At 32.0% G+C, this 24,539-nt stretch overlaps 3 protein-coding genes across 5 annotated transcripts; 1 reads left to right on the forward strand and 2 right to left on the reverse strand.

The window, feature by feature from the left end:
- The first annotated feature begins 188 nt into the window (after window positions 1–188).
- On the forward strand, window positions 189–4,302 carry LOC142505645 (DAR GTPase 2, mitochondrial). Of its 2 annotated transcripts, XM_075618715.1 has the most exons (9): window positions 189–458; window positions 855–959; window positions 1,530–1,607; window positions 2,086–2,239; window positions 2,394–2,464; window positions 2,972–3,068; window positions 3,246–3,433; window positions 3,630–3,752; window positions 3,835–4,302. In XM_075618715.1, exons 1-9 carry the CDS (start codon window positions 288–290, stop codon window positions 3,856–3,858), a joined length of 1,011 nt encoding a protein of 336 aa, XP_075474830.1. In that variant the 5' UTR covers window positions 189–287; the 3' UTR covers window positions 3,859–4,302. The 2 variants fall into 2 exon arrangements, with proteins under 2 accessions (XP_075474830.1, XP_075474829.1); XM_075618714.1 differs by having other exon boundaries at window positions 191–458; window positions 3,630–4,300.
- A 1,660-nt stretch (window positions 4,303–5,962) lies between these two features.
- On the reverse strand, window positions 5,963–7,108 carry LOC142505408 (AT-hook motif nuclear-localized protein 23-like). The gene has a single exon (XM_075618380.1). The coding sequence runs from the start codon at window positions 6,865–6,867 to the stop codon at window positions 6,031–6,033; it is 837 nt and encodes a 278-aa protein (XP_075474495.1). The 5' UTR covers window positions 6,868–7,108; the 3' UTR covers window positions 5,963–6,030.
- Window positions 7,109–14,868: 7,760 nt separating this feature from the next.
- LOC142505759 (benzoate carboxyl methyltransferase-like) lies at window positions 14,869–17,264 on the reverse strand. Of its 2 annotated transcripts, none has more exons than XM_075618867.1 (3): window positions 17,132–17,258; window positions 15,394–15,651; window positions 14,869–15,234 (listed from the first exon to the last, which is right to left on the reverse strand). In XM_075618867.1, the coding sequence occupies exons 1-3, from the start codon at window positions 17,204–17,206 to the stop codon at window positions 14,872–14,874; spliced, it is 696 nt and encodes a 231-aa protein (XP_075474982.1). In that variant the 5' UTR covers window positions 17,207–17,258; the 3' UTR covers window positions 14,869–14,871. The 2 variants fall into 2 exon arrangements, 1 of the variants encoding a protein (XP_075474982.1); XR_012804496.1 differs by lacking the exons at window positions 14,869–15,234; window positions 15,394–15,651 and adding exons at window positions 15,821–15,967; window positions 16,074–16,287 and having other exon boundaries at window positions 17,132–17,264.
- Between the last annotated feature and the right edge of the window lie 7,275 nt (window positions 17,265–24,539).

The following is a 24,539-nucleotide window of genomic DNA, read 5'->3' on the forward strand; positions in this document are numbered from 1 at the left end:
GAACTTGGCTCTAGCTTATATTCGATTATTTATTGACAACGGGACGATCCATTTTGACTGCTCCAGTTAAACGATCAATTGGGTCGAATCCCGGGTCGAACCCGAACTATGACCATTCTGTCCTCAGACGGGTACTGACCCACCAAAGTCAAACTAAAATTTTATCCGGCCCGTAAAAGATATTGATGGGCTGATCTTATATTCGGTTGATTCTCCTTTTTTTTTTCGAACTGTTTGGGTGTCTTAATGTGAACCATGCCAAACACTCCTTTAGCCTCGTACTGTGAATGATGGCGGCCACGGCTAGTCTAATTCAAAAGATAGGGGAAGCAGTAAAGCAGGTGGCTGCAAACAGAGGCTCAGATTGGTGGTACACTCCTCACATGGCCGCCGCTTCTCGCGCCATTGCTGAACGCTTACCACTTGTCGACCTTATTCTTGAAGTCAGAGATTCCAGGGTAGATTTCCAATCATTATAATTTACACGTGGTTCATACGCCCTTCACGTGTTTGTTGAAATGTTCGTGTGAGCCAGAGTCCGTTATTCGTCCACGCATGAATTCATGGATTTCTACTGTTTGGTGAAGTGCCGGGATCCACTAAATAAAGTTTCTAGCTTTAACCGGATTGACCGGGCCGGTCCCCCTTTTTCCCGTATATTGGAGTTGAAAATTGCTTTTGTTTGACATAGAATTTAAATTTTCTATTTGGGGATGGCCTATCTTTCCGGATGGAATCCATGCCTAAGCATAATATAGCAGCTTATCTCTAAAAGATCATATGCTTGTAGGAGAAACATATGATGATGTGGAGTAAAGAAATAACTTGCCCATCTATATTTTCTTCATTTTTAGATTCCATGGTCGTCAGAATACGGGCAATTGAGGAAATTAACTCCGTCCGCGAGGCACATCATAGTGCTGAATAAAAAGGATCTGGCAAACCGCTCTCAGACAAAGGTGATTGGTTGGTTATATATAATTTCTTTTGGCTGCGCACTGCTTATATTACTTGTTTGTCACTTTTCACAGTTGTGAATGGCATGTTATATCAGATTCATATGTGATACTCTAGGTAAAGGGATAGAAGTAAAAAACAAAATGGTGCCTTTGGAGCCCTCGAGTTTTGAAGCTTCCACGTAGGAAGTGTGGCTAGTATGTAGTAGTTACATTCACATTCGTTAGTATATGATGTAAATAGATCAGATATCTTGAGCAGTTTACTAGTTTATTGACATGCCTCTTCTTTTATTCCCCTTTCTGTTTTGCATGTTAAAGCAGTTTTAGTTTCCCTCATAAGTTATGACTGGTGAGTAATACTAATATATATCTGCGCATAGAAATATGTAGACTTGCGACATTCTTGATTATGCTTTTGAAAGTTGTGAATATTTTTTCTATATCAAATATTAGCTGTGGTTTATTTTTTATTCAGCGAATGGCTTCGACTTTTCAGTCAAAACATTTACAGTATCTATGTTTCCAAATACATGTTCTACTCTCAAGTAATATTGCATTTTTCCTGTGCAGGAATGGCTTAGGTTTTTGAAGGAACATAACTGCTCTTCTTTTGCAGTCAATTCCCATAATAGGGAAAATGTCCAGGAGGTAAGTCTGCAGTCATTTTCAAATATAATCCATCATCTGAAGTGCAGCTAGGGTGCAGCCATCCAATGGCTATTATTTGACGAGAACATATAATCTTTATCATGCTGATCTTTTTGCATAAAATATCAGGTGATTGCAGCCATGTTCCATGGCTTATTACTGATATCTCCCCACCATAATTCCTCATCATACAAATTTCGTCCTTAGGTTCTAAATTGTTCTTAATTTCCTAAAAATGTCTAATGAAGGTGTAAAATGACTATTTTATCCCAAATCATGTACTTTTTTAATAAAAAAATAATCCTAAAATACATGAACCGTCAAATGATTGCTGGCAACTGCATAAATACTTTTTTTCTAATTTTTCAAATACAAGGCTTTGCTTGTGAAGCCTCCCAACTATCTTCATCCCACCTTTTAAATGACAGTAATTTTGTTGATGTCATTATGATCTTACTATCAATCTAACAACTCGCAGTTCTTGAACTTTATACAAGCCAGAGTCAAAGAAAGGAACAAAATGGATCATCATCCTGCTAATACCATAACATTAATGCTTGTTGGTATTCCTAATGTGGGAAAATCTGCGCTAGCCAACGCTTTACATCAGGTTGGAAGGATTACAGCGGCAGGTGCTGATTTCTTTGTTCATATAAGACCACCGAATCATTAAAAAATTTGTTTCATAGTCATGCATTTCATATAGTTTTGCCACCTTTTCTTGCTTTTCCTTTCCAAATATAAAATTTATGCTTCTAAATTTACAAGATGTTCATTGATTTGAAGAGAAAGGGAAGTTAAAACATTCTATTGTGAGTCCACAGCCAGGCGAGACAAAGAGTATAAGCAGCTTAAAGGTACGAAATTCTATTCACATGCATTGACACACTATTTAATGAGCAAACCTTATAATTTAATGGTTTTGAAAAGATTGTGAGAATTCAAAGTCGCTGCTGGTGAAACTTATTAGACAAAGTCTTTCTAGTGGCCCCTATACTGAGGCCTGAGCTGTGACTAACCCTCTTTCCATTACAACTTGCACCAAAATTAAATTACTGAGCCGTCTGAACAAGTATATATATTTTTATTCTATTCTGATACCTTGTTTGCATCAGTAGGTATTTGATATCGTGGTGATGGATTTGACCTTTAATTTTCTATCCAACCTTATCTTGCAAGATGTTTCTTATGTCTTTATCGTTTCTGCTTATCTTGTGATCTTTTTATAATTTGTTACGCAAAAAACTTGTATCTCCTTAGTTCATCTGCCTGGTAGCATTCCTGTTCTGTTGTTCCTCTTGTGCTGTTTCCTCCAAGGTTCTTAAATATCGTAAATTATTTGACTTAAAACCTTTTAATGGCAGATTGCTAGCCATCCAAATGTCTATGTCTTGGACACTCCAGGTATTTTACCTTCCAAGATAAATGATGATTGGGTATGCTCCAAGCTTGCTTTAACAGGTACCGTTATTTAATTGATAAAGATATTGTGTTCCTCTTTGTGCCTAAATAAACGGAAAACGTAAAAACACTCTCACGTGTTTATACGCACGTGCAACCACTCACATATGATATCAGTAGTGTGTTCCAAGTGTAGAGTTTTAACGGAGATTTTCAGATCTTGTTTGCAAAATGCAGGAGCGATCAAAGATAATGCAGTTGGAGAAATAGAACTCGTCCAATATTTCCTATCGATTCTTAACTCCAGTGACGAATACACGAAATGGGGAAAGTTATCTGGCATAGAAATCGGAGGATTATCAAGTGAAGGAGGAACAGATCTGGACGAAAGACGGAAAAAGCAATATCCAACAGATCACACTCAGGTAATCTGTTTGTGTTTAAATTAGAAAGAATGCATTGCAACATTTTCTACTCTCCAAGCATCTTACCATGTTCCAACACACTTTCATGATGATAAGTTCGGGATAACAAAAATAAGCTTCACATCTTTCTCTTGTTTCTCCACGTGGTATCCTGATACATTTCCAAGCATTACCGTTATGATGATTTTTCACCCAGGACTTCATTGTCAACAATGTAAGACGGACCCTTTTTGAGGCCATCTCATCATTTAAGGGCGACTTAGAAAACAGAAAAGATATGGCACGACTTATGGAAGAAGAGTTCAACCTTCTTCTGAAGGTTTTCCATCTTCCTTTAGAATCAGAAGAAGAAATTAATTATAAGAGGGTAGCCACCAAATTACTAAATCTGTTTCGTACAGGACGACTTGGCCATTATACATTAGACTCAATTCCAAGTAAAGCTCCATCCATTTCCTTTTGATATACCGAAGTACATATAGCTCCGCTCTGATAAGTTTATCACCCTGTCGAGTGATCTGAACGATAGACGCTTCCTTTTAACCCACACAGTCGAGGAAGATGATCGCTAAAGCTACATTTTTAGGAGCAACTGTATTCCGGTACTACTTTGAAGGTGCCTTGAATGGTGCCTAGGGGAGTGTCCCATGGTTCAACAGGTCAGTTCTTGAAGCCAATGTTCACCCGGCCCTAAAGCACTGGACTTAGGAAGTGTATCGATTCAAATTTGGTCAACATGTTTGTTTTGATGAATGGTAGAGAGTGTTCATATAAGATTTGAATTCTAATTGCAAACTGAAATTTTCATATATGATTTAATATTTAAGTCAACATGAAATCTAACCTGCAATTATTTCTTGGGAAATTTCCCAAAATTCATTTTAAAAATTATTCCAAAACTTCATCGAAACTTGATTGAAATTTTGATCCAGTAATTTAAAAGAGGTTGTTTATTCAATATTTCTGAACTTATCACTTGTCTTTTGACAGCGAAAAAGTACAGTAGCATGCTAAATGTATTGCAATAATTTTCTTAGTCCATGTATTATTTCAGCACATTGTTTTACCTCAAGGTAACCCAACAAACCAATAATAAACATATAGTATGTGGAATTATTCAGTTTTAAAGTAAGAAACTGGCCAACAACTTGAACCCATTATACTTGTAGATCATATTGCCTCTACAACTACACTTTTTTTGAAATTAAAATTTTCAAAATCAAATAAAATACGTACAGTGAAATCATTTTCTATAAAATTACAACTCCAATCAACAATTTCTAACCTCCTCACCCGCAGCCCGCGTGGTCAAAGAAGGTCTTGAGAAAAGCATTTAAAAAAAAAAAAACTCTTTTCTCAAAAATGTGATGTTTGATCACAAGAAATTTATGATTTTTTGATTTTTACTTCTAATTCATTTTAAAAAATTAAAATAACAACATTTTTTTAACATTTATCCTACGTCAAAACTATTTTTCTTTTTTAAAATAGACTTATTTAGATTTTTTATTAAAAAAAATTACAACTTTTGTAATTGAGCTTGCTCATAATACCATATACGAGCTTAACGTGAATTAACTCAGAAGTTTATCTAGTACACATTTAAGAATAAAGTCGTTACAAAAAAGATTAAAAAATATATACAGCTCAGTGTGTGTGTGTGTGTCTATGTATGTATATAATATCGGTTATTAAAAATTATTATAAAATGAGTATGTCTCCTGTGAGACGGTCGTATGGATCGTTATTTGTAAGACGAGTCGACATTTCTCATATTTACAATAAAAGTAATATTTTATTATAAAAAGTAATATTTTTTTATGAGTGATTCAAATAAAATATCTGTTTCACAAAATTGACGCGTGAAACCGTTTACTATTTTTTTTAATTAAAATAGCCTACTAGTTTAAATAATGCTTGCCAATTTAGTCATGGAATGCTAGCAAGATTGGTACGACTTTTACCATTTCTTGGAGTGTACTCCGCTAATTAAGTCAAACAAGATTAATTGTTAAGTGAAGCATTCTGTCAAAACTTAATTCATTCAAAAGAAGATTTTAGTCACAGATTTCGAATGAGGAAATTTTTTCACGAAATATCATTAATTTCTTTTCCTTGAAAAAAATAAAAATCTAATTTTGATTGTTGCTTGGTAATCCAATTTTAATCATGCTCGATTAATTCTCTCCTTATTTATTATTTCATCAGTTTTACTCATAAATGTGAAGCAATGAATTTTTTTTTTGTGTGTGTAAGAAAGAAAGATTCATTTTGTTTCTCATTAAGATAATTTATGCATAATCAAAAGCAAATATTTTATCGCGATTAAATTATAGATAAGATGACTACTTAAATTGAAGTAAGAGTTACTATTTTGAGGATTAGTATTTTTTGTTGAGTAGATCTCACGAATACTTTTCTGTGAGACGGGTCAACCATACCGATATTAACAATAAAAATTAATACTCTTAGCATAAAAAATAATATTTTTCCACGAATGACCCAAATAAGATATTCGTCTCACAAGATACAACTTCTATCTCACACAATTTTTTTCAATTTTTGTCGTGGAAATGTCAAACCTTTAAGAAACAGTATTAAAACTGTGGCCGGCCGATTCCGCCTGGGTTTTCGGCTGCGGGGCATGTGCCCTCCATTGGAAGCTGGCCGTTGTACTTATTATTAAAAGGCAAATTCAAGAAAGGAAGCCCAAATGATGGATCATGTAACTGGTGGCCACCACCTACTTCGTCTTTCACGCCACCACCTACGCCGCCATCCGACAGTCGAAGCCCCTCCTCCCCCTCCTCCTCCTCCTCCTCGTCCTCGTCTAACGGCAGTCTTTCATACGCCACATTGGTAAACGAGGCTGCAATTATAGTAACTGGGCCCGAGGCAATCAACGCACCGACAACATTCCCTCCCACCACTTGCCCTTGTCCACCGGCCAAGTATATGGTTAAACTGGTGGCACCCGGCGGCGCGGGCGGTGGAAGGAACGAGCCCGACAGCGACAATATCTCGAACCGCCCATTCAACGTCACTACCGACCCCCCCGCAGCCGGCTGCCGCAAACTCACGTTATTGACTATTCCAGTACCGCTTAATACACAAATCCCCTTCTGCCGCTTCCTGGCGTAACTCGCCACAGCCGAAAACACGTCTGTGCCTCTGCCAACCTCCAAGATATGTGATCTAAGCGTGTTCGCGCTTTCTCGTGTCACGATTACTGGAGGCTTAGGCTTGTTCTTGGAGCCCGGTGGACGGCCTCTTGGCCTACGCACCGCTGCATCGAGGGAACCCGGATATGAATTATCTATATTATCCCCGGAAAAGTAGTTGCGGTTAGGTTCATCGTCGGAATTCTGCTGCGGTTGGAGATGGATCGTCTGAGGAAAAAAGTGAGAAGCTGAACTCAAGTCCAAACCAGCCATAATTCTCACACTTAAAAGGTCGAGCAGGAAACTACAAAATGATTAAAGAAAATAAAATATTCAAATAAAGTATGATGGATTGAGCAAAAAAGAATATCACAGAATTGGAAGCATGGAGGGAATAGAAAATAACAGGAAACAAGTCGAGAGATAGAAAAGGTCGAGGAAAGTGTGTAGAGGTAGGGAGAGGATGGAATGTGACATATATTTCAATACATACAATCAAAAATATTAATTTTATCTCCGCATATGAATCAGATATATCTTTTTATATATAGATCAGATGGACATTTTGTGCTAATGCATACATACATACATACATATATATATATGTATATATATGTATGTATATGTTTATGTGATTTTTAACTTCTAATCGTTTTCTTGTGATTTGATTTGATGTGTATGAAATTAATCGTGTATGTGCATTGTATTCATCTCAAATGAAAGTATTCATGATAATGATGCATATATACATTGATGTGACATGTGATTATGACTTTTTTTAAGGTAAACATAAAAATTTATCTGCATATTTACGGCACTTTTTATTTACATATACCTATTAATATTTTCTATTTCTACATTTTAAGTCATGATAAATTCAATTATTTAAATTAATATCCTTACCCCATGAATAGCTAAAATATAATTATTTATAAAAAAAAATCTTATTAGAAAAGAGGTCTCAGCCCATTTTTGGCTCGACGCCGTAGAAACATGTCGTTCAAGTGGAGATAAGAAACGATCCCCCATTTTTGGCTCTCGTCGGTTGGAGAGAACCTTACCGAAGGGGTAAACAAATATTTAACGTACAAGACTCCTGTTTTGCTCTATTTGGGAAAACCAAAGATTAATTATCACATTTCAGGATAATTAAATGGTAACTTCAAAAATAAACATCATATCACTTTTTCAAGAACATGCTATTCTTATTGATGTATATTTCGTTACTTGTAAAAAAATCTATGTATTGTCGACATGCCGCAACATGGCACAGAGATATTTTTTTAAAAAAATGAACGTTTTTTTGATATATAGAAAAACTAATAATTTCTCAAGAACGCTCTGTACTGATTATTTTGCAGTAAATTTTAAAATCCTAAAAAAAATTAATTTTTAAATCAATTTATTTAATTCTATAGAGTTCAGGAAAATGGGATATGTCAGGAGTGACGTTGAATGAATATTAAAGTCAAACAGAGGCGCCATTGTTTCGTGGCACCCGTCCCTTTTGCTGCAATTGGTCAAACCTTCCCCCTTGTCAGCGAGGGTGGGTCCCGCATAATTATGAGTTAAATGAATTTCAACTAAATAATTATGGCTAAATTATGACTAGTATTTATTTATTTTTGTCCATACTTGTATTATATTATATAAATTATTTTTACCCCCACAATAGAATAGGTCTCTTGTAATACGGTCTCACTAATATTTATCTGTAAGACGGGTCAACGCTATCGATATTCACAATAAAAAGTAATAATATAAAAAGTAATATTTTTTCATGGATAACCCAAATAAGATATCCGTATTACAAAATACGATCCGTAAAACCGTCTCACATGAAATTTTCTCTAATGTATATATGTTGACATCCAAAATAATTAATTATTTATTATTTGAGATTCGATTTGTACTTTGATTCACTTGTTAAGTCGGTAAGATTTCGTTTGAATAAGTAGTTTCAAAATATTTTTAATATCACTATTAAAACTTTTTTTTAAAAAAATTTGTAAAAACAATTATAAAGTTTTATAAGTTCTTATTCAAACGAAGCCTGAGTTTTTGTGGTTTTCTAAAGAATTGACAAAGTCAGTTCGAGCAAGTGTGTGTGTGTGTGTGTATATATATAATTTAGTAGAGTAAAACGTTTTGACAAGAAGTAATTAGAAAATAAAATAAAATATCAATGTCTCTTATTTTTTCCATAAAGAATTGTTCTTGAAAAATAATGGCAAGCAGAGAAATAGGACCTCTGACAAATAGATACATACTCAGTATTTTTAAATTAGATAAAAATATTAATAGTTAGAAATAGAGAAATTCAACATTTTTGTGTTAAATGAAAAAAAACCTAAATTTCAGGTATTATTATCTTATTTATTTTTTTTAAAAAAAAGATCACCCCTCAACTTTATTATGTCTGAATCATATTATATGAAATTGTATATACATGATCGGATGGATTGGTTGAATATTTAAAAGTCGAAGAGCTGGTACATTTTCGTACGAGCAATTGCGGAACCCACAGAGACGAGAGAACACATAGATTCTTGATAAGTTTGCCTTGACTTTGTTTAATAAATAATAATCGAACTTTCTTTAATTTAGGTTTATTATTTAGCATTTTACCAAAAAAAATAGGTCTCTTGTGTGATACGGATCAACCCTACCGATTTCATAATAAAAAATAATATTTTTTCATGGATGACTCAAATAAGAGATTCGTCGCACAAAATACGACACGTGAGATCGTCTCAAACAAGTTTTGCTTACTTAAAAACTCTGCTTATTATTAGGTAATTAATAAGCATTATTAGGTTAATTACTTTCTCGATTCATGCATAGGATATGCGTGTAAAAAGAAGGACATGGAGGCCTTGAAACCAGCTAGGGTTTACACTCACTAATTACACTCCGAAATTGATGATTTTGCAAAGAAAAATTAGATTTTGTTTATCATGCTCTGTCTAATGGGTTCGGATTATCAATTAATTAAATATTTTAAATAATAAATAAATAAACACGTCAATATGTTTATTACACTCAAATGAAATGGGATTAATTAAGCCGTAATTCATTAATTATATGATACTATCTTTATTATATATATAGGCTCTAGAGTTAAATATACATATTTTATGACGTAGACATGTTAGGGCCCACAGTTTAATGAACTTGTCTTATCGTGACATTATTGAACATTAATTAACATTATTTCTCGATAATCCCAACAATGTCGCTGTCGGCCAATCGAAATGCGTCGACGGATTCATAAAATTTCAATTAATGATCTTCAAACTCGTGCTTAAAATCCGGGGAGGATTTTTTAAATAAATAAATAAATTTCGGTTATCAAGTATATATTCAAACTTCAAAGACTCAACATTAATTACACCACAAGGAAAAGATATATCCACCGGCTGGCATCCAACTTGTACAAATATATATATATATATATATATATATATATATGTATATACTTGTACATATTTCTACAACTTGATTAATATTAGTTCTCTTGTGAAAAGTTAAGCGTATATCTAGTCAATTTTTTATATATAATTATTCTTGTATATATGTGATACTATATATATGTGTGTGTGTGTGCAAGTAGATACATTTTTTATTATTGGAGGTAATTTAATGTCTACTTAAAAACCTTTTGAATATCTCTATTTTAAATCTCTTGGGTTGTCTTCTTTGAATTTTAAGAAGACAATTCAAGAAATACAATATATAGATAATTTTGGAAGAAAAATATTGTGCATTAATTTTTTCAAATTAAAATAATATCGATATAGCATGCATTTGAGGTCAAACATTTATGATTACTAAATGGTAATTTAATGTTAATTGAAAAACTTTGTTTAAAATGACAATTTTTAATACTGATCCAATTATTTTTAAAAAAAATTAAATAAACTAATTAAAGATTATATTTCCTTTTTTTAGTTAATAATTTGGGCGAAAAACTTTCATATTTTTATAAAAACAAAATATTGATGTAGATGTTAGCTGAAATGCAGGGCCCTTTTGGCAGATAAACAATTGGGCTCAGTCTTCGATCAAAGCCCAATGTATTGTCAAAACGTGAATTCCAGGCCCAAAGTGCTCCTGCTCTATAACACGTGTCCATTGTCTAAGTCCCAAAACCTTATTTCCGTGTGATTATCGTCATTAGCCTAAAATTAACGTAGTATTGTATTTATATACTACGCACTTTTGCACGTAACAAATAATTGGTTAAAAAGATAATTTTTGTTATTTTCTAATAATTTTTTTAATTTAAAATATAGATAAAGTTAGGGTTGTAAGATTTAAAAAGAAAAACTATTTTACGAAAATTTTAAAAAAATCATAAATAAATAAAGTTATATAACGAGGATATAATTATAATTTTAAATAAATTTCCATCAAATCAATTAAAAGGTTATTAGTATAAAGACCTCAACTTTAATTATAATATATATAAAAAAAATCAAATGACACAAAGCGAGTGTCATTTTGGTAAATAAGAAAACATTAAGAAGGTACAAAAAGAGAATTAAGGTCACATAAAATGACTAATTTGCTTAATAAATTTAGTTTTGTTGAGAATTAAGTTAAATATAATTGTAAATTCATATTTAGTTTGTCATTTAATTGAAAAATAATTAATTAAAGAGATTATATTATAATAAGATGGTAAGAGATATATAGTAACATAGAAGATAAAAGTCTTTTTTTCTTAAAGAAGAATTATGTTTGCAGTATCTCCAACAATCACGACAATTCAGTCGTAAATAACCGTATTCTTCAAACGACGACGCTCTACAACTTAATTTTCTCTATATGAGTATTTCTCTCTATCTCTTCACTCTCGTGCACAACATATGGTCCTTACATTTAGAGGCATTTCCCTAAAATTGTTTCTTTGATTAGATACCCACAAATCATGGTAAGATATAGTTTATAAGCAAGTAAACATTTTAAATATATCAAATTAAATGAAAATACAAAACTCTTAATCAAAATATTTAACAAAATCTTATCAATAAGAAAAATATAATTTAATGAATAAATTTTATCTTGGAACTTGAGAACTATTTTTTCTTTTAATCAAATACAAAACTCTTAATCAAATATTTAACAAAATCTTATCAATAAAAAAAATATAATTTAATGAATAAATTTTATCTTGGAACTCGAGAAGTATTTTTTCTTTTAAGAACTGAAAAAAATACAAACATTATATGTATAATTGGCTTTTCACGTGAACTCATGAAATTAACCAAACCATTTTGGAGAATAACCGTATGAAAATCTAGAATCAATTATGTTCAACATAAAGAGCTAAAAGATAAATTGTAGTGGAAGTGTACTTAAAACCATAATCCTTAATACTTTTTCATATCTACGCGTTCTTCTGGGGACCATCAACATTAAATAGATGATTTTGATAATTATCATTTGACACTGCATTTTTCTGCTCTCTGGTGGATCTTTTTAATGGTATATGTTTTGGTGGTGCTTGAGTTTGTTTATATGGAATAATGTGTCGAATGAGAGGATCTCTAATATTATTTTGATAATGTATTGTGTCTTGGTCAAGATGAAAAATATGATTCTAATCAATACATAAGACATATGTGTGAATATTTACATATTTATCTTCAAAGACAATATCCTTAAGCGTATCTCCCCCGCTCCCGCGCAAGCTCATCATCCTCAAAGAACCGGACATTTTCTAACTCGAAAATCAACTTAGTTGTGGGATCATAAAACTTGTATCTTTAATCTTTCAGAGTATCCAATAAGTAAAAAAAAACCGTACTCGAGTCAGTTTTTTTCATTAGGATTATAAGGCTTCGCCTCAAGTGGACATCTCTAAACGTCAAATCATTAAGACTAAGCTTTTGCTTGTCCAAGTTCATAAAAGATTTTTGTCATTGCTTTAGTTGAAACTCTGTTAAGGATATACGCTGCAATTTTTAGTGCTTCTCCTCGGAGTGATTTTGATAAGTTCAAATGACTAATCATACTCCTAACCATATCATTAAGTGTTCTTTTTTGTTTTTCAGCAACAACATTAATAGTGGGCGAACCCGATGTAGTGACAATAGGCGAACACCATTTGATTGTTTTCATATTTAAGTTACATTAAAAATATATATTCAGCTCTATTATTTATAAAGGACATCAGTTCAACTCATTCAGCGATAATAATATCTCTCAACAATGGCTTCTTAGCTAAAAGGCGTTCAAAAATCAATATGTAAAGAATTATGTGAGTGTAAAAGAATTCGTATTTTACTAACTTGACCTAGCTATGTAAGAAATCATATATTTATATATGGGCCTTTCGAAAAATTTACTATCTTATTAATTTATCGAAATTATTTATTTAAGTACACTGACCCAAGTCGAGATTGAAAAAAATATTATTTTAAACATATTATTAATTTATCGGGTTTAATTTAGAGATGTTTTGTTATATATTGGATCGGTCTAAAAAGATTCATATATTATTAGTATTATGGTAACCTTGATTTTTAACTAATAAAGTATTAAAAATTTCTTAGTATTAATGAAATTAATAATAATAAAAAAGATCATTATATTTGTACTCTATCTGGTGTCTTTTACATTCCACTTAATGGGTAAAATTTATCCACAAAAGAAATGCAAAAAACAAAAAATGGAATGTAAATGACAACCTAATAAAAAAAACCCTAGCAAAAATATCTAGCCAGCATCGGCTCCATTATATTCCGAATACAATTCTTCACGAGTTTTGCATTTTTATTTTGTCGAAAAATAAATGATCTGCCCCTTCACTAGAAACCAATATCACAATTTGAATGAACATTAATTACTCTAATATTATTGGCGATGTGTTTTTGCTTTCTTATGTATTGTTTTAATGTGATTCTTTGTTTTTGGAAGTATTTGATTTTAACGTGTCGAGCAAATTAGTTTTGATTAAAATCACTAGTGATAGTTTTTGTGTAAACTCGTTGGTTTTCTAGTAATTATTTTATCCTAAGACAATACTTGTGCAAAATTTATTCCGTTCAATCGCATTTACTTAAAGTTAATCTGTGTTACGAACTTATATATTCCACTGCATGTTGTTTGAAATGTTGTAACATTTCACGTAACACTTAATTCTGATAAACAAAAATTTACGGTTTCATACTATCTTACATGTTTCACACTGTTGAACAAAATACACCCCATATCTTACCGTTTTCATGAAGGGAGATATTGAAAAAAAATGATAAAATTATGTTTATTCACTTTATTGGTCAAATAACAAAGAATCAAATAGAAGAAATTTGTATGGTTCACATTTCACAACGTTTTTCTTGCTTGCTATCGTGGGAGTGGGCACCATCACCGATATATAGCCAGACCATTAAATCCTCGTGGACCATCGACCGTAGAGTCTGGTTCATTTGAGCTAGTAGGCAATATCTATTTTTTGCTCAATTTTATTTATACGAGCTTGCACATGAATAAGCATATATTGTGTGTTCTCTCCGTTAAGTTCTGTCCAAAATTAAAATGATCGGTTAAAGTTTGACTTTTGAGTTTTAATATATCTAATAGATTGTGAACTTTTAACGTGCAAAGACATACGTTTATTTCTGTTTTTATGACAAAAAAAATATAAGAAGATGATGATAAACATTATCTACATATTGATCATGGTCTCGAGATAGCACGTTATATATCATGTTCTCTATTTCCTATCTTCATTATAAACAATAATTTTGAAAAGAAAATAAAGGAATCTCTATTCTCTATGCTATGCATCGAGTATGGTCCATTTACTGACAATGAGTTAGCTATTGCTATGCATCGAGTTTTTCACCCTAGCTATTATCCTGAAACAATTCTGTGATCAGGTCCACACGTTTCAGGTAGTTTAGTTATGTATTATTCACTTTTTGCTAATTTTAATTATTTCTCGTAAAGAGTATTTTGATGTAATATTGTTTATATCGTCATCATGCCATAAGCTCTAATAAAATTTAATAACACAGAAGACTAAAAAGTAAATATATATGACCAAAAGCCTATGTACGTACGTTTCACCCAAATTAATTCAACAAAGCAATTGAAATGGATATGCTGCCATGGATTTCTAATCCACAATTTTAAATATCTCAATTGAAACACATGACTGTAAATAAATTGCTATTTCATTATCCAAACAAGAACTATGAATCTTTATGTTAAGATATGCTTGCTACAAATTAAACACATAAAACATAGGGTTTCACGCACTAATCTTCATTTTCTTCTCAAAGAAATGGCTATTGTAAAGTACGACGGCTTCTCCTTGGACAAATGCTCAGCCAATTTTTTTCCATACTTTTCAAATACCACGTCATAATTCACGACCTTGCCAAAGTGACTGGCCAGCATTGGCTCAACTACAGCTCGAATACCACCAGCCACATCTTTTGCACCTCTCATATTTTCAAAAAGTAAATCACCATCCACGTCTTGGCTAGGAACCCACGGGACAGGATAAACGTCCATCTTGTCCAATTTGAAGTACCCTTGGCTGCTGATTATTGTCTCAACTTCTTGTGGGCATGGGGTGTATATAGGCACGTTAAATGAATATAGATCATCTTTCTCGATCAGCCCCTATATGCATGTTTGCACATGATTAGTTATATATCTAAAAGAACACGTTGGGTGTTTCTCCTCAAGCATGTGTGACCTATTTTCATAAAAATGAGAGGAACTCTACTTGAGATCGATCGGAGCGTAGACAAAGCCCCGAAAATGGGTGAGTGAGATTACCTCAATGACCATGTCATGAAGTGTTTCAGCTAGAATTGTGTATTGTGCATTTTCATCTATGGAAGAGGTGTCTTGCATACGTCTTCCAGCTAACGACAACACCATACGCCCACCGCAGACTATTTCATCTCCTCTAAAGCTTAGAAATTTCGAGAAGTCTCTTTGAAATTGGTTTGCATATGATTCCAATACGTCCGCCGGACTTGTCATGGCTATGTATATATTTTCCTTGTTATTGCTCTCAAGTCCTTCGGGAACCTGTCATTTTTAAGGCCAAGAATGGTCTATCATTAGGCACCATAAGATTTAAACAATAAAGAATTAAACCCTTTTAAATTTGGACATTTGTTAAAAATAAATAATGCATACTAGAAACTTTTAAAAAAATTAATTTAATAAAAACATATTGTTTAAATTATATTTTTTTAAAAAACTAAATGCATGCTCTTGCTTGGAAACAGTCTACCATAGAAAGATCCTGGCGAGCCATATACAAAGCATTGCGGATTCGTTTTCGTTTCTTTTTCTTGGTAGAAATTTTTCACCAATGTGAACAAATTGTTGAAGTCGTTATCTATATTAACAAAACCACAAATTTATATAGTGCATCGAAGGGATATGACTTAAGATATAGTAAAAATTGAACTTAATGAAATTTATTTTAATACATGATCGATCACCTGGAAGATCATTTAAGAAAACTTGAATTTCTTGAAATCTACTACAAAAATCTTGTAAAGCGTCCATGATATGAGAGACAACTAACAATGTATTGGGGCCCGATGCACAACCAATATCCACCATCTTGAAGCAGCATTTAGCGAATCTTTCATTGTCAACCATATTTTTAAGGGTTTCATCTAATATGAACCATGGTTTTGTTATGGCATATTTCTGAGAAAAAAAAATTTATAAAATGTTAATTCATATTTTCTATGATCATAAAAAAATGGGGGTAAATTTATAAAATAATCTTGGTCAACTATTTATTTAAGAAATTTACCTAATCAAATGTATTTCAAATAAGAGTAGGTCTCTTGTGAGACGATCTCACGAATCTTTATCCGCGATACGGGTCAATCCTATCGATATTCATAATAAAAAGTAATACTCATAGCATAAAAAATAATATTTTTTCATGAATGACCCAAATAAAATATCTGTCTTACAAAATACGACCCGTAAGACCGTCTCACACAAGTTTTTGTCTTCAAATAAATAGTTGACCAATGTTAAAAAAAAAAACAAAATACCCCTAATGGATGTCTTCGTTTTCTATTTTTTTTAAAAAAAGTTATAAGGAAAAATATATGTACAGATAATTAATCACTAGATCCGTGTGTGCTAAATAATATATAGAATATGAATTTATAAGCAATAATTTAACATTATGAAATTTTTACAACCCAAACAAAAGAGAAGACAAAATATTGCCGAAATCATATGTACTTAAAATAAATTTATAAAATCGATGGATTATAAAAGAGTTTCAAAATCAATTAATAATCTTTTCTGCTTTAGAATATGATTACATGTTTAATTCAAAGATTCCAGCTTATTTTAGGAATAACAAATAAGGTTCCACATGTAGTATCATTCATTGATGCCTTTTTATATATATAAAAAAGAGTATATCTCTATTCTTGCAAAGGATCTGAAGATATAGTTGTAATTTTCATAATGGATTTATTGAATCTCTAATTTAATAACGCAGATAGATAAAAATATAGATAATTACTTGAAGAGTTGAGTTGTTGGCATAGCTTGTTTCACCATCTCCTGCATTCATATGTAGAATATTCTTCCACTCCATTTCACTCTGTATATGGATTTCTGTATGGGGGAATAAGTTACTATTTATATCGGGAAAAATATATATAAAGCGATGTAATTGTCAGATTGCCGTTTTTGTTACCATTTATTCCTGACCACTTAATATAATTTTTAATAGATCAAATATATTACTACGTGGATATCTTTCTAAGGTCGTGCTTGGTTGAGCTTCTTAACGTTTTCAAGGAAAAAAAAAAATTAGAATAGTTTTTAGAAATATTTTTAAAAATAATGTTTCATTAGAAATACAATTACTAGCAAGAGATGTATATAGGCGTGTTAAAATAATACATATCGTCTTTCTTTACCAGCTCCTATATGTTAGCATGTGAGGTAAATGAAACCTAAAATTTGATGAGTTATAAGTGAAAAAGAAAATGATTATGTACAGCATGTGTTAAGTAATCCCAACCAAGTTAAGAAACTCTTAAGTAAAAAAGTTCAAGAAGGGGTAAAAACATAATAACGGTGCTTGACCGAAACTCTCTATACAAAATAATTCATACGCAACATATTTTAAAACAAGCCCACTTACTTTAGACTGGAAGAAAACTTGAATAACTCGGAAACCGTAGAATAATCATGCAACCGACACTTTGAACACGCAACAGCACATCTACCGAAAAACAGCCGCTTTATAAAATTAATTGCACTTTATTGAACCGTTGGATTAGCACATCTATCGAAAAACAGCCGCCTTTATAAAATTTATTGCAATTTATTGAACCGTTGGATCAGGTTTAAACTTTTAAAGTACGTTCACAAGTACGTCAAATAAATTTTGAATGGTGGAGATCGAGTTTAGAAGTTGTTTTAAATTTCTTGTGGACAAAAAAATTGTAGGTATGTTGTTCCCACCTAAAATTTGAGCAGTTCTCTTGCGAAAGCTATAAACGAAAAACTAACCGTTGGATTTGGCTGTACTTTGGATATGTTATTCAAAACATATAAACTTGAGCGAGACAAATATTTTTCTAAACTTGATAGAATTTTGAATGGTATAGGGTGGTATTTATAGGGGTGATGTGAAAATCTTAGCATAATTTGATTGATATTTTTTCATAATTTGGAAATGTTCTTTCCATAAATTTCAAGATACTTCTTCCATAAATATTGATAACTTCATTGTTGAGAAAAACTGCTTTGTATGTAATATTTTCTTCCAATTAAGTTGATATCCAGCCTTAATTTATCGTATATTTTGTACTGGATTTCGAATTCCATGTATTTATTGTCTTAATTTTTTTTTTGAATATCATTTATTATTTAATATTTTCGAATTTATTATTTTTTACAATAATATCATAATTCGAAAATAATTTCTTATACATGTCTATATTTAAAAATTACACTCTCAAAATATTGGGTTCTCACGGTTATAACATTCCTAAAACTAATAATATAGATAATTAATTCGCACATTTTTTTCACCAGGTGTCCCGATCCATTTAATATGCTTTTCAATAAAAACGTGTGTACATCGGATACTCCACTAAAAATAAAACGTGGTCCCCCGCCAACCATGCATATTTTGAAGGTGGAGTCCAATCGGTGGAATCTGGAAAGAGCCAATCATCGCACCGACCTCGGCCATTTGCGATGGGAAAGGACTCACTTGAATTCGTCTTCCACATATTCATGTTTCACTTGAATACAAACAATAGCTCATAGCTGTCGCGTGAATTAATTAATGTGATTGAAACTGATGCATCCCGGCCTCTAACGATCTAACCATGATTTATTTCATCCTATTCATTTGGGATTTATTTCATCCTATCCATGTGGGCATTGCCCCCATGATAGGATGAATGACCAAGATTTGCCCATGCATATGTAGGACCCACTTTTTTTTTTTAAATTGTATGTGTGACAAGATCTTACCCGTTGAAATGAAGTGAGGGTAATGCCCATATAGGTAGGATCTAACCATGATTTATTTCATCCTACCCATTTGGGGTTTATTTCATCCTATCCATGTGGGCATTGCCCCCATGATAGGATGAATGACCAAGATTTGCCCATGCATATGTAGGACCCATTTTTTTTTTTAAAATTGTATGTGTGGCAAGATCTTACCCGTTGAAATGAAGTGAGGGTAATGCCCATATAGGTAGAATCTAACGATGATTTATTTCATCCTACCCATTTGGGGTTTATTTCATCCTACCCATTTGGGCATTGTCCCTATGATAGGATGGATGACCAAGATTTGCACATGCATATATAGGACCTACTTTTTTTTTTGAAATTGTATGTGTGACAAGATCTTACCCGTTGAAATGAAGTAAGAGTAGTGCTCACATAGGTAGGATCTCGCTAACCACGTTGAAAAGAAGGGGAAAATTTTCCAAAACCCACACTAAATTGCTTGACTCGTGCAAATCTTATCGTCAATACATGGAAAAGTAGGTGGCATTAATTTGTATTTTTTCAAATGTTCGAAGCTATTGTAATTTAGAGCGAGTTTGAATAGAAAAATGATCACCTGAATATGTCTAACTTTATAGAGTGTTTTTATTTTTTTTTAAAAAATAGAAGGTGTTTTGTCATTTAGATAAATGTTGAAAATTGTTTTTGTTTCTAATTTTAAATTGAAGTGGAAACAAAAGCCCAAAAACCAGACATTCTATCTTCTAATAAATATTTTTTTGAGTCTTTTTTTAAAAAACAACTTTTATAATTTTTTTTAAAAGAAAAACGACTTTTTTTTTAAAAAAAAAGAAAAATTAGTTTGTTGGATTCACAACCAAACAGTTAGTTGTGTGGTAAAAATGGGTTTGAAAGTTTCCTCAAAATATTGATTCTTAATTACTTCATCTATCCCAAATATATAGTCCAGTTTTCATACTTAGTATTATTTTCTCTATTCTTTTACTAATCTACTCCTATAATTTCCTGAAAAAAATTTCATCATATTAAAACACTCATTAAATAATAAGAGTGGAAACTTTTTTTGTACTACTTTCCAATAAATTTTTTAATCTATGTGAAAAAAAATTTAATTTTATATATTTGACACTTAATGGTGCGTTTGGTATGTATGATTAGGTGGGTTTATGATTTTTAAATCCACCTAATCTAATGTTTGGTACGATTTTTTATTTAACCAACTCAATCCTTCCTATGAATGATTAGTTTGTATTAGGTGTGATTAAATAATACATCATTCCCTCCTAGGATTATTTATCCTTCCTCTATCCCTACCCTCTTTCCAATTTTACCATATCTCATTCACCAACGCTGGACCCCCTCCGTAGCGGGATCGCCGTCGAGCCACCGCGGGACCACCATCGGACTGCCGTCCGACCGTCGACCGCCGTCGGCCGTCGGACTACCTCCGTCGCCGGGCCTCCGCCGGCTGTCAGACCACAGCCGTTGCCGGGCCGCCGTCGGCCGTCGGACTACCTCCGTCGCCGGGCCTCCGCCGGCTGTCAGACCACAGCCGTTGCCGGGCCGCCGTCGGCCGTCGGATCGCCTCCCGCCGCCGACCGCTGACCGCCGCCGGCCGTCAGACCACCTCCGTTGCCAGGCCGTCTCCGGAGTGAAGAAAAAAAATAAAGAAAAGGGCAATTTTGTCATTTCTTCATAAAATTCAAAATTGTCTCATACTTAAAAATTATACCAAACATAATACTATTTTACATCATATATTACATTTCTATCACAATCATTTTTTTTATCATTTACATACTAATCATTAGTTTATTTTATTCTCCTACCAAACGCAGCCTAGTACACAAATAATGGGTGATTATGCTTGTTTGTGGATTAATAGCCATATTGACTTTTAGTAAAGTGTAAAGAAATTGGTTTTTTTTTTTAAAAAAAAAAAGTAAAGAAATTTTCAAAAACTAAAAATATTATTTATTTCTAACAATTTTATTCAGACATATACCAACGAAAACTAAATTTGAAAAAAAAAACACACACACACACGTTATCAATCTTAGGACCATGATTTCGATGGGTTGGACCGACTCGTTCGTCAGACACAAAAAAATTGGATTTTGAATAGATAATTAGATGTGGAATTCATATTATCATATGCGTACAACTCTAATGCTAAATCCAAAAATCTAAAATTGATTTGGACATACGGGATCTATAAAATATATGGACCTCGCATAACCAAATTAAAATTAGATCCTTGAATGTAGTATGAGTACTGTACAGTCTATGCTAGCATCTCATCACTAGATAAATATGGTTGAAGCTAAACTCAAAGATAGGATCGAGCTTATTGAAGTGAGTTGGTCACACATAAATAAATAAGAAAATATATTTTTTTTTGGCCATCATTGAAGTATAAGTTGAGCTTGTGTATCGACGACATATTTTCCCATTTAAAGCGCAACCCAGGTTACTAACTTTCCTAGAGTCCAAGAGATGAGAAAATAAAATTTTTTCCATTAACTAGTTCGATTTTGTGTTTTGATGTTTTCAAATTTTAGTTTTAGTACACAAATTGGTACTTTCGACTATTTTGATCTAATTGTTAACGTGAAATTAGGCAAGTTGATAATTTCAAATGTCGGTCGGTATTTTCTAATATCATATCGGTAATTGTTGGCGTCACATCAGCTGTACAACAAAATAAGACAGTAACAACGAAAAATAAAATTAAAGTTAGTTCACCAAAACCCAACTTTGAAAAGTTGGTAGACCGAAGCCTTAAAGAATTATGCTAGATGTACACTTAAGGCTAATACTCAAGTACGATGATATTTTTGTTTTTCAAGGATAACAGAGAAAAAGCGAGAGATGTAATTAGATTTAAGGTATTTTTGTAATTTATCATGCAAAATGTAAATTTGAGTGTAACCTAAAGTATACACCAATAATTTTCTTACATAATTTAGAAAAAGTTAATGAATCAAAAATGTAAATTTCCCATTCAAGAAACAAAACCATGTTCATACCTTTAATAAAAAGTTTTCCAAAACAAAAATAAGATGTTAGTTAGTGTGCACCAAATGGTAGCGGTTGTCGGTTCTAAGGTCATAAATATTCCTAATCCGCTGTTTATAGGTCCTATAGAATATGCTGTGCCTAGTTCATCTTTTGTGGTGACGGCAAGTCAGATTTATGCGCCGTCGGCGCTTCGCCATCATCGAAGATTGCTATTCTCATACATGAATTTATTATATTATATAATCTATATGATATTCAGATAAATATACTATAGACTAAAGATATATTGTTTGGTTTATGTTTTGTATAAATATATTAAATAATGGTTTTTCGCTTTTTCATCTTTCATTTATGATGAAGATCTTTTCAGTTACAAACTAAAACTATATATTTTTGGTATGAGATCACGACTGTGGGAGACATGTTCAACAAATGTGTACAAATATTTCTGGAATGCGTGAAAAAAAATAATTAGGATTTCTAAGTACAAAACAGAAGCAACCTTGGACGTTCTGTTTCATTTAATTTGGTTATCAATTTTGTTTTACACTAAATAATAATGACAAAAACTTGTGTGAGACGGTCTTACGGGTCGTATTTTGTGAGACAGATATCTTATTTGGATCATCCACGAAAAATTATTATTTTTTATGCTAAAAATATTACTTTTTATTGTGAATATCGGTAGGTTTGATCCGTCTCGCAGATAAAGATTCGTGAGATCGTCTCAAAAGAAACCTACTCATAAATAATATATATTGCGATTACCATAATGACAATGTAGAGAAGAGAGCGCCGCATGTTTTCTTCCATACATTGTTTTTTCCCCAAATGTTATTTTAAAATTAGGTATTTTCTTTCATTATTAATCACGGTGCAAGCATTGTTAAATTTGTAAGTCTGGAACAATAAAATTTAAATTTATTTAATGTATCTATCTCTATATAATTTTGTGCGAGATATTATTACTTGAGCAATTGTTTCAAATTATGCTCATTTCAAGAAAATGTTTTTTTTTTTTTTTGGTAGCGCTAAGCAGAATATGTTTTTAGTAATGATTTGGAATGCTTTAAAATTATAGAGTCTATAGAGTAGAGTAGGATATATATACCGAAGTGACAAAAAAAACAAAAAATTTTGTGAGAATTCATAATATATACAATAAACGAATATAGAATGAAAGCAGAAAATTATAGTCCAAGGACTGATAAGGAAACTACACTAAATTTGTTGAGAAATATTATGTTGGGCCGGATTGAAAGGCTCCTGGCTTATTGCGCACTATGGTTTCGATTCAGAGCATAGTTTCTCAAAAAAAAAAAAAAAAAAAATCGAATTTATATTTTTTCAAAATGATTCGTTTCTCATCAAGATCGGGAATTCACTTAGCAAAGTCGAACTCCATAAATTTTAGGAAAAAGTACATTTTTGGTTTTGAGACTTGTATGTTTTTTTTTCTTGTTTTCAATCAATTCAAAATCTTAGTTTATTATTTTGTTTTTTTTTCCCTCAATTTTATTCGTTTTTCATCGGAGTGTTAATACGAAATCATACATGTTAGCAACGTTCGGTACCACGACATCATTTTCTGACATCAAACCAACGCTCCGACAAAAAAAAAACTGTAATTGGAAGGGAAAAAGTTCATTTTAGTGTAATAAGACCATGAATTGACCGATAACATGATAAAAATGAAATATGTGCAAGTTATCGAACAAAAAATATATTCTCCCAAGACTTTATTTTTTTTAAAACACATAGGCATTTGCAGAGTTAAAAAATGAAAAACCAATGTTGAGTGTGGTATAATTGTGCCGATATGACAAAAAAACTTAGGGTGTATTTGAAGAGAGATTTGGAATCCATGAATTTTGATTAATTTATTTGTTTATAATAAATAAATAAATATTGAATTCACAACTTATTCAACACATTAGTATATAAAGTAAAATAAATTTCAAATCACACGATTACTGGATGAACTTGAAATACATATTTATTAACATGAAATACTATATAAAAATTTAAGGGATGTGTTTGAAGTTCATGCTCTTACTTATCTAAATTTCAAACAAGAAACTTATTATAATTAATATTTCATGTAGATATAATAACATATTATACAAATATTTTACAAAAATCAAAAGTCAAATGCCGAAAGAATCGAATGTTTCCATTTAACCAGATATGCTCACATGCAGAGACCAAATTGCAAAACGGTGGTCCCTTGGAAACGTCCATCTAATGATGTATTCTTCTAGTTTTTCAATTGTTTTTGGATACTATCCAATTACTTTTATACACATTGTACAGCTCAACCTGTTCCACTAAACAATTACACGACACAGGATTATATATTTTTGAGGTGGAATGAAGGGATTCTCCCTTCAAGCTGAAGTAAA

Source organism: Primulina tabacum, chromosome 10 (assembly GCF_025594145.1).
Source record: "Primulina tabacum isolate GXHZ01 chromosome 10, ASM2559414v2, whole genome shotgun sequence".
NCBI lineage: Eukaryota > Viridiplantae > Streptophyta > Magnoliopsida > Lamiales > Gesneriaceae > Primulina > Primulina tabacum.

Bases quoted from the DNA above. Each gene is read 5' to 3' on its own strand.
- LOC142505408 (XM_075618380.1), bottom strand. From the start codon at position 6,867: ATGGCTGGTTTGGACTTGAGTTCAGCTTCTCACTTTTTTCCTCAGACG.
- LOC142505759 (XM_075618867.1), bottom strand. From the start codon at position 17,206: ATGGAGTGGAAGAATATTCTACATATGAATGCAGGAGATGGTGAAACA. The intron at 15,652-17,131 runs GTAATTATCTAT...TAAAAATGACAG, and splicing joins CCAACAACTCAACTCTTCAA to GTTCCCGAAGGACTTGAGAG. The intron at 15,235-15,393 runs GTAATCTCACTC...ACATGCATATAG, and splicing joins TTCATGACATGGTCATTGAG to GGGCTGATCGAGAAAGATGA.
- LOC142505645 (XM_075618714.1), top strand. From the start codon at position 288: ATGATGGCGGCCACGGCTAGTCTAATTCAAAAGATAGGGGAAGCAGTA. The intron at 960-1,529 runs GTGATTGGTTGG...TTTCCTGTGCAG, and splicing joins CAAACCGCTCTCAGACAAAG to GAATGGCTTAGGTTTTTGAA. The intron at 2,240-2,393 runs GTGCTGATTTCT...ATTGATTTGAAG, and splicing joins TGGAAGGATTACAGCGGCAG to AGAAAGGGAAGTTAAAACAT.